At 33.3% G+C, this 10,410-nt stretch overlaps 1 protein-coding gene and 1 long non-coding RNA gene across 5 annotated transcripts in view; one reads left to right on the top strand and one right to left on the bottom strand.

Annotated features, from left to right (window-relative positions):
• The window catches only part of LOC108766979 (uncharacterized), a 62,628-nt gene extending 53,910 nt beyond the window's left edge, over positions 1-8,718 (bottom strand). For both annotated transcript variants that reach the window (XR_001940405.1, XR_001940406.1), the window contains exon 1: positions 8,662-8,718. This is a non-coding gene — a long non-coding RNA (uncharacterized LOC108766979). The remainder of the gene's footprint in view (positions 1-8,661) is intronic.
• Positions 4,109-10,117, top strand: spab (space blanket). Of its 3 annotated transcripts, XM_018516579.1 has the most exons (7): positions 4,109-4,247; positions 5,531-5,615; positions 6,124-6,315; positions 7,952-8,081; positions 8,285-8,434; positions 8,664-8,752; positions 8,992-9,135. In XM_018516579.1, exons 3-7 carry the CDS (start codon positions 6,154-6,156, stop codon positions 9,133-9,135), a joined length of 675 nt encoding a protein of 224 aa, XP_018372081.1. In that variant the 5' UTR covers positions 4,109-4,247; positions 5,531-5,615; positions 6,124-6,153. The 3 variants fall into 3 exon arrangements, with proteins under 3 accessions (XP_018372081.1, XP_018372080.1, XP_018372082.1); XM_018516578.1 differs by lacking the exon at positions 5,531-5,615 and having other exon boundaries at positions 6,126-6,315; XM_018516580.1 differs by lacking the exons at positions 4,109-4,247; positions 5,531-5,615 and having other exon boundaries at positions 6,154-6,315; positions 8,992-10,117.
• The last annotated feature ends 293 nt before the right edge of the window (positions 10,118-10,410 follow it).

The raw sequence follows: 10,410 nt of genomic DNA, 5'->3' as shown, positions 1-10,410 counted from the left end.
ATGAAGAAACAAGTCAACCTGAGTCTCAAGTTATTTAAATTTCTACGGAAATAGAATTCTACGGAATTGTCCACGGTAAATTACTGCTTCTCGGCGCACAACCAGTGCCCGATGTTGCATTTATGCGTATCAATGTTTAAACTCGTCCTTATGCGCATGTGTACACATATTTGCAGAGTCAACATTGAAGTAAGTTCAGAGAGTTCAGAAATTTTAAATCGTTATCACTCCTGAAATGACCGATTCCTATCGCTTTCTTTACATCCTTCCACGATCGAAGAAACAGATACAAATAATTCACGATTTACGTCAATGCTCTATATAGCGACTTCCTAATTTGAAACTGACTTTTCTTTAACAAAAATCTTTGACAAAAATATCTTATTAACAAAAATAATATTTAATATCTTATTAATAAAAATAACTTAGAAGTTATTCATTATTTAATTTATAATTGTTAAAATTTATAACTTTATAGAAATTGTTAACTCCTAAACAGTTCAATTAAGGGAAAATTGATCGCAAATTAATGATATTTCAAATCACATCAGTAATAATTTCATCATCAAAGACACGTGAGCGAATTTTGGACTACCATGTGTAGACATGAGTGAATTCTAAAAACTGCGCAACATTCTTCTCCATATTTTATATCTCTGCCTGCTCCGTGAATATTCGCGCCAGCTCTGTAATACATACATAAGTGCATAAAGACGAGCTGCAAGCCCTATTTTATTTCATTGTTAGATGTTATTTATTAAATACATTTTTATACGATAACATTAATATGTGCGGTTATTTATTCACCACCAACACTCCACGCACGGAAATATCATAAAAGACATCAACGACTACTTGACGTCACATCGCCGTGCATATTACGCGTTACAATCCTCGAGGTGATACTCCTATTAAAAATAGAGACAAATGTTCTCCAAATCGATCGAACTTTTAATATACTTATATCATCACGTATGAACGTCACCGCGGTGATAACGTCGCTGCTTCCGGTGCTTCCTATCTTTCTGGCGCTCGTTCATTTGGCACGTGTTTGAACTAAAAGGTCATGACACCGATAAAAATCTACAAATCGTATATACCACAAGATATTTGCCTACGGCACTAATTCTGTGATGTTTGCATTTTATAGTAAAAATCAAAAATCCCTTCAAAATTTAAATTCAAATTCAATCAATCCATTCAAATATCGTTATACGCCGCTAGCGATTCTCTACAATTTTCCAAAAGACGAAACAATTTACGCTTTACAAAAATTTGGTTACTTTTTATTATATAAATAAAATTTCATAAAAAAATATGAGTTTTTTTTTATTATAATTAATTTCTAAAATATATCTTTCTAAAATATCTTTAAGTTAATCTTAGAACAATCCCCTTGTTATCTCGTTATAGTGTAATTATTAATTCTGTGCATCTGTGATAAATGGAAAAATAATAGCAAAGTGTGCAGCTTTATAGGGGAACGAAATGTCGTGCTACCGATTAGGATCTTTGTGAATACGCTTTTTATTATATTAGCCACGCGTAAAATATATACAGTTATTCTATTCAGAATAGAACGAACTTCTTGAAAGTACCGTTATCATTATTATTACTGCATTACAATTGATATTAGTTGTCTGCATAAATCTCGCGAAATAAGGAATTACGAAATTACACGTATCAATTGTATAATTGTGTCTTTTGTATTTAAAATATTACGCAGAATATATACAAATATCAACCGTAATTTCGTGAGATTTAAATAGAGAAGACTGATAAAGTATTAAATAAGTAAAAAATAATATAAATGAGTATTACAAAATAAAAATTGTTTAGGAAGAAATTAACGTTAAATCAGACTGAAAAATATTATTTAATACTCTACTTCAACATAATTATATAGAAAAATTACTATTTTAATACATATGTAATCATTTATATAACAAAAGCAAAATTTCCCCGGACAAATAATATAAAATTATTTGAAGCGTTAAATTAATTGGATTACCTCGAGCGAAATATACGTATAAACACGTATTGTGTTTTCGTTTACGTAGGAAAGGGCGCGGTAATTCAAAGGACCATTAAATGGCGTGTCAGCTGACCTTAGCGGAGAATAAATTTCAGTAAGTGATCGAGATCATGAAACGAGTATTCATAGTACAAACCATCCTACGCTTATTCATGCGCGTGCTATTACGACGCGAGACAATATACATTTATATTCCATCATAGTGGACACGAAGTTTCTTAGAAGTCTGGGACCTGTTATTCACGACACGCAAGACCAAAGTAACGTTCAAAGTTACGCCGCGAAACGTCAAAGCGGAAAGAAGTGATGCGATTTAATGGTACGTACACATACACGACGCGACCCGGTGCACTCGCGAGAACGCATGTATGCATTCGCCTGCGTACTCTGGCATTTCGTTACACAGGTGGTTGCATCGTGGACGGACGGTAAGCGTATTTGCGATCTGTCACTGCAAGATTTACGCGCATCTACCGGTTTTATTCTCATCCTCCGCGAAAATGTCCACTGAGTGCCCTTTTCAGGAAAAAGGAAATAACGTCGTAATTACAATTTAAGATCAACCGTTAGTTGTAAAAAAGATTAAAGTTGAAAGAGTGAAGGTTATACAATTTAAAACTATTGATTATAATTTATAATTCTTTTAAACAACAACTGAGTTGAAAACTTTTTAGAAGATTTTTATGAGAAAACTGACATAATAAAATAATAGTAGTTTAAGTAAACTATTTGAATATACTTTCCTAAAATTCCTCAAAATAATAAAAAATTATTTATCAGTATTTTCATTAAGGATTTTAATAAGAATAAAAATTACTTTACATTTTAGAACTTCAACTTTTAGCTCAATAGCTTTCTAAAAACTGGCTTTTTGAGAAAAAAATCATTCAAAGATATTTCATTAAAAATTAGACCTATTGAGGAGTTCAGGTTTAAAAGCATTAAACAATGACGAGACTATCACGATTTTTGCTTTGCAATCATCTAGTATATGTGAAAGAGCATGCGGGGGTTTATAAACGGGTATATGGAGCAGGAGCGACCACCCGGCGAGCACATCAGGATACCTTGGATCAATACGACCAAGAGAGAACGAACCTAGGCGGTAATATAAGGAGTGCGACAAGGAGTGAGCTAAAGTGAGCAAGGTAAGCACGATGAACGGCGAGAACGTGTCCTGGCGCGCGAAGGTGGAATACTCGTTTGTCGTGATTGTCGGGAATACATCTTGAGAATCTCAAGTTGAGATAAATATAACAACGGGCATTAAGAACCAGAAAAATTCTGCAAAATACAAAGGACCTCCCCACAAAGTTGAGTTCGCACGAGTGAGACGAGCGAGATTACTTATTATCTCTGACCTTTCGTAGAACGTGCGCTGCTTGTTCTTCCGGATGTCACAGAACATCGCAATTTCTGAAGTTGTTTTCTGATGCAAACGGTATCCCAAAGGATCGTGATATTATAATTTGCGAAAGAAGTTAATCTGTGCGTGCGAATCTGATTGTAAAAAGATTGCATTCAAAGCAATGTAAAACTGTGGATTTTTTCTTTTTCGCACAAGTAGCAAAAAGGATGCTGTATATTATCTGGATTTTTTTATCAAATACCGACAAAAACTTTTTTTAATTAAAAATCAATAATTCGTTGTATCATTATTACACTCGATCACGTTATTGTCGACGCTGCATCGTCTGTCTATATGAGTAGCCTCTTCTTCTTTGTTCTGATTGGCCTATAGCTCCTTCCAAGTCAAATCAGCCAGAAATAGTAGGTTGTTGATTCAACAATTTTCTTCGGATGTTTGGCAGAGAAATTTGCATACTCCGAGCTTAGGGAATGAATAGTCTCGGATGTGGATGGTTTATTTGTTCGAATGGCTCCTTCGGCCAGCTATCTTACTCAAGGCAGCAAAAGATCTGAATGAACAAAATGTCACGTAGGTCGCAATAGGGTGGTACGAAAAAAAGAGAAGAAAACGGGCCGGCAGCGGGTGGCGCATGCGTCACTGTGTATATGCGCCCGTGTGACGGTAACCGGAACGACGTAGAAGTATAGATTGCCGAAGCGAGCACAGCACGGACTCAGTCCTCCAGCAAACTCCACCGAGGACTTGTTGAGCTTGTGTGCACCTAGCGAGGGGTAGCTAATCCTGCCCGGCCGAGGTGTAAAGGCGTTCCAGGCAAGCTGAGCCAGGGCGCAAGAACTTTTCGTAAGTGACTCATGGCTTGTTAATAGAAGGGGTGCTTCTGATGTTCAGTGTGTCATGATATTGTAGACGTTGCACGAATGTTTTAGAATCAGAGCGTCCTACATGTTGTATCTTTCGAAGTTTGTCCTTGACGTTCAGACACATTCTTAACATTTTTTTCTAGATAAAGTAGTTATCGTTGAAGTGTGTTAAAACACAATTAAAATAGAATAAAGTGATTTATAGTAAAGATTTATATTTAAAGTTAAAATAAAAAGTGTTTAAATATTTTTTTTACTTAAAATTGTGGTTTTTTAATGTATTAAAGAATAATTTGAGCTGTAAAAATTGGATAAATTTAGATTAATTGAAATTTTGTGTTAAACGTATTACTATTTTAGCTACATCCATTTATATATAAACGACATGCACTAAATATCGCAAATAAATTTCATCACAGTTAAAAAAACATAAGAGGGAGATTGATGAAACACGAATTATCGATTGTGTATTCGGGGTTATTGTTAGTATTGACCTGATGCAATTCATTTCAAATGCTGATCATAAATTATTCCTTGACTGTGAATAGAATATGAACATAACTCATTACATTACATTTTTCCCTCTTTTACAAATAATTAAATGCTGATGCATTTAATCTTCTTGTACTATATATTATATGAAACAATTTTCTTTGAAAAAAAAAGATGCCTATCACATCATTAATTGTAATATAAATATTAATTAATTGTAATGTAAATATAAATATTAATGATAATTTAAATATTCATGTTAAACGAATACAGTCGATTGCATTTTAATATATTTATAAATATTAATCGGTTCATTAATACCATCATAGTTTATTATCATGCATTAGGGGCTTATTCTCGAAGAATGTCGCATATGAAAATACATGTATATCATAGATCTTCCCAGTATTTTCATACGCGATATTTTGTGAGAATAAGACCCCTGAATCGCAATAAAGCTTACTATAATACTATAAAGCTTATAGTGAACTTTAGTGAACCTTACTAATTAGTGTGACATAAGAAATAAATAAAAGATATGAAATTACAAAAGAAAAAATAAGTAATAATAATCGATGACTTTGCATGAAGAATGCTCTTATCGGTTTTTGCATTATGAAATTGCACTAGCAACCGTGAAAAGATCGCTTTAAGAAAAGTATAGTAGAAGCATTACATCATCGACATTTGATAAGATAAATCATCATGTAAAACGGGTTCGATGCTAACGGCTAACTGCGTCTTACGGATCGCTGCTTGCAACAAAAACAGCCGGGATAAACAACACGGAAATAAAATATACTCGTAAGAGGTATAAGAAAGAGAAAATCAAGCGAAATTCATTTCAAACTAAACGGTAACAAATTCCTTCTTATCCTGTTTTGCAATTTAAATGTTCTGTTTTTGTCCTCTCTCTCTTATCTTTGTAAGTTGCATCGAGCTACATCGTAAATATAATCTACTTTTACGTAGAAACTTTTAGACAAATGTAATTTCAATACATTACTGTCAGTCACAGTTTCAAAACAGTAAAAAATTTAAGTAATGAAAAAATGAATTTACTTTCTGATTCTGATGAATTAAGAAAAAAAAGATTTCAAAATGTTTTGGAAATTTCTGAATACTTATATTGCTAAATTTATAAAATGTAAATGTCATGCAGATAGAAAAAATACTCTCAAAAATAATATTCCTAATTATTTTGAGATAGTTACACGCATAATGCATTTGTAAATATTCGCGCAATAATATGTAATAAATTAACGTTTACTTTTCAATAATGTGCGATTACGCCGAGTTTTCTCTGATAAATTTCAATAATTTTAACGCGATATGAGCACCCTTTCTCCCTCGGATGATTATAGAGCGCCGAAGATCAGTACATCTCTAACGGCATGAAGGCGTGTGCGGTGATAACGTTAGTGCTTGTAGCAAACACGGCTTACATCGGTGTCGAGGCATGGGGTGGCCTTTTCAACCGCTTTAGTCCTGAAATGCTGTCTAATCTCGGTTATGGCAGTCATGGAGGTTACATGAACCGCCCTGGATTATTGCAAGTAAGTAAAGCGACCCGTCCTTGGAAAAATAACAGTTTTATATCTCGCGATCATTGTGATCAAGTGATAATCATATTTTGTAAGAAAGTAGCCGTAAAAACTTGTAAACCATATTTCAATCTTTTAAACGTCCTTTACATATATTTTAGACATCAAAGATACAAAAACCTGAAGATATTCAAACATCCGTTGAAAATCCAGGCATCTAAAATTCCAAAAATGTTACAAGCTGGTATTCCTAGTCGATTCTTGCTATTTAAAATCATTTTAAGTATAATATTGAGATGTCATTACAAAGCTGTATTAACATCTTAAATATAATAACTTAAGACGGATTTAAAATAAGAACAGACTATGAATTACGCGGCTTTAATTTTTCAAGTGCTCTTTAAATGTATCTTAAAAATATCGAAGATAAAATTTTTTAAACTTCTTTTAATAATCTGAACGATTAAATAAAAGTTCAAAAATTATTTTAACCTCTTTTAAACACTTTTCACATAATAAAATTTCAGACGTAAACTGATAAAATCTAAAGTACTTGCAAGTTTGCCTAGATGTCCTTCCGAGTTTTTTTAAACGCCATTTGAACTTTTTATTATTTGATTTAATTAGCAACACCGTACCGCAATACAGGTCACGCACGATCGATACTTCATTTTCGAGCTACGTGCTTCAGTAATCGCGAGAAGAATTCTCCAGTGGCTCTGTTTATTTCACATTTCTTCGGTCGCGAAGAATTAACCGCGAAATTGCAATCTGGAGATTGAACAGAGCCGCCTCTGTACCACGATATTTGTGAAATTACTGCTACTATAGAAACTTTTACTGCGTTTCAACTGCAGTGGAGTTATAACTTCTGGGAATACTCAAGCCCGATAAATATCTGCGCACGTTTCAATTGCAGCTTTATTTATTTCGCATTAACTCAGGAAGATTAATTCTCTTCGCCGTGTGTATAATCAAGCCCTGGAAAATTTCTATTATTATTAAATGGAATGGAATTATGCAGTAATATTTTCTTACTCATGTATATTCTCTTTATTACATGCTTCTTATATAGGCCACGTTCCGATATATGTACGCTACTAGTACTAAAAATCTATAATATACGTAATATAAACTATATATTTCTAGTACTGGCAGTGTATATTAAAACGCGGCCATGTTCATCATTATTTTACTTATATATTCTTTTGTTTAAAGAACAGTGAATTTGCAAAATATTCTAAACAAAATTATATAAATTAATTTAATCTAACAAGAGAATATCAAATGCATTATCATTCAACTCACACTTGTCTGCGATCAAGAAAAGCGAAAGAAAAGCATCACGTGATACACTGTGATAACAATGATTCATCGAAGTTACGGATATAAGTTAGAAATAAATGATTAAATAAACTAAAATTAACGAATAAAAAACATGCTACCGTTTCTTACAGATTTCGAAGCAATTCCAACAAACAATTCTATTCCATTTAATTATTGATTGAAGAGAAAATGACAATTGTTTTTACCATCCCACTTTTAATTTTTCTTGATAAATTATTTCGTAATTTTAAAATTGTTAAATATATTCAATTCTAAATAATGCATTTAAGATCTTAAAATATAATTTGTATTTCAAATAAAGCAGTCAATCCAGGAAGGATATGGTGGTATATATGAAGGAGTTGAACCAACGGAAGAACCTTGCTACGAGAGAAAATGCGCGTATAATGATCACTGTTGCCCAGGTTCCATTTGTGTAAATCTCGATGGAGGTAAATTAAAATATCTCACAATTAAAAGTTCCTATTAATTAATTAAAGCTTATTCAATTAAAATTAATAAAGCTCTCTTCTAGGAAACAAGCTGTTATGTCTTTGACATTTGAACATTAAAGTAACATCAACTTGTTTCCTGAGTTATTTTTTATTCTTTTCGTTTTGTCGATAAGAAAATAATCACGAGTTTAATGTTGCAGTTGTTGGAACATGTGTTTTCGATTTTGGTATGAAACAAGGCGAGCTTTGCAGACGGGATAGCGATTGCGAAACTGGCTTAATGTGTGCCGAAATGCCTGGACGGGAAACAAAATCGTGTCAACCACCGACCACTTCAAACAAATTATACAGTACGTTGACAAATGTATATTCTGCTCTTTTAAAATATACCCAAGAACAATAAGACACGATAACGTCAAAACGATGTTAAAATGAATCGTAAATGATTGAAGTGACTTTCAGTGATCATTTTAGAGTTATTTTGCATCATTTTAATAACGTGATGACGTGTTTTGCTTGGATACATAGTTACTTAAGATCATGAAAAGATTCTACCAAGCGAATGTAATGTACTTACAGATGAGGAGTGCACTATGTCAAGCGAGTGTGATATCAGCCGTGGACTGTGCTGCCAATTACAAAGGCGACACCGGCAAACTCCTAGAAAGGTAACAATACGTATCTATTATTATATGAATTGTAAAATATAAAATTACATTTAAAATTTTAAGAAAAATTTTATTTCTTTAACGGAGTGTTTTGTGTATGTAAAAAGAAATGTCTTATAATACTGTTCCGTGAATATAAATCTTTTTTAATACCTTATCGAGTAGAACGATCGTTTTATAAGTCTAACAATGAAAAAAATCTCGTTTTATATCATTCTGACGATGAAAAATCTCGGCAGGTTTGCTCGTACTTCAAGGACCCTCTCGTCTGCATCGGTCCGGTGGCGACGGATCAGATAAAGTCCGTGATCCAATACACTTCCGGCGAGAAACGGATCACCGGACAGGGCAACCGCCTATTCAAGCGGATGCCATTCGCCTAAACGCTCGCGCGTCGTCACAACGGATGGGAAGTATATAAGATAACATACAGTATATAAGATAAGCTACGAGAAAATCAAATCCTCCTTTAGTCGTTGTGAAGATACCTAGGTCTAAGTCTGTCGATTCGACATTACATTCAATCTCCTTCCAAGTCCTAACTCTATTCCATACCACGATACACCAGAAAGTATGATGATAGCGTGCGACAAAAGTGGAATTAAATATTACTCGGGGAGATGTTACTTCGAGGATGTTTCTTCTTCGAATATAGCGCGACTGACAAACCTATAACACATATCATAGTAAGCCGTCTTATAGGTCTCTAGGGATAAGGGACACGCTAGCGTAGTTATGATAAGGAAAGTGCGCTGATGTTTAAGCGCCATTTGACAAAGATGTTTCTTAATGATATAAAACTAAGGTGTAAGAGGAAAGCTCGAAAGAAGGTTTATCTATCGGTCTACCGGTTGAGCTTTTCTTTCGAACTGTAGAGAAAGTTTAGTGAAGCACTTAATTGTTCGCGATAAGTCATGGTCATAGAAATAAGATATAATAAATGAGAGGCGTGCACAAAGGGAGAAGTAAAGTCCTTGTTATCGTCGCCGTGTCAACATTGACTATTTTATTTTATTAATCAGTGATATTTTCGTTATGCTAATCTGTAGGATATTTCAAATGATAAGGTCTATCTTTCGAAAATTTTCGAAGCAATAGAATAACAGATCATGACACACAACAATGTGGTTGCATTGCAAATGAAATTTCCCTCAATGCGAGAAATTTTAATGTCGATACCGTGAACGATAATTAAATTGTAAGAGACTGTGCTTTTCAACTGCATTTTCATACATTTTCACTGTATCATAAAGTAAAAATTGATTTAAAACTTGTTAATTTCATAATAACAAAAATAATCTTACGCAAAAAGATGATATACGAGAAGCGTTTCTAACACAAAATTAAAATATATATTAAAATGAAAATGACCCAAACAAAATCTAAAAGAGAATAAAGTCAAATAATTCTATAAAAGAGACATTTTCTAAATTTGAGGTGCCTTTTGGATTTTTTTTAGAAAGCGCTTTGAACTTCTATACTGTTTGTGAAATGCATATTTCACAATTTTGAACAACAAAATGAAGAAAGTGCAGTTAAAAGGAACAGAAGTATCGTCAACGATTGTAAGTTGACTTATATCTTTAATTGGAGTTCTTGAATGATTCCAATGAGTCGGGATGCCAGCAGGACGTGACGAAAGGAGTCGTGTGCAATGG

The sequence above is a fragment of the Trachymyrmex cornetzi genome, unplaced genomic scaffold, assembly GCF_001594075.2.
Source record: "Trachymyrmex cornetzi isolate Tcor2-1 unplaced genomic scaffold, Tcor1.1 scaffold641, whole genome shotgun sequence".
NCBI lineage: Eukaryota > Metazoa > Arthropoda > Insecta > Hymenoptera > Formicidae > Trachymyrmex > Trachymyrmex cornetzi.
Note: the sequence above shows the minus strand (reverse complement) of the source record. Positions and strands in the feature narration are given on the sequence as shown.

What these genes read in the sequence shown, in the direction of transcription:
- spab (XM_018516580.1), top strand. Translation starts at nt 6,154, where the DNA reads ATGAAGGCGTGTGCGGTGATAACGTTAGTGCTTGTAGCAAACACGGCT. An exon ending in ACCGCCCTGGATTATTGCAA is followed by an intron (nt 6,316 to 7,951) that starts GTAAGTAAAGCG and finishes TTTCAAATAAAG; the next exon opens with CAGTCAATCCAGGAAGGATA. An exon ending in TTGTGTAAATCTCGATGGAG is followed by an intron (nt 8,082 to 8,284) that starts GTAAATTAAAAT and finishes TTAATGTTGCAG; the next exon opens with TTGTTGGAACATGTGTTTTC.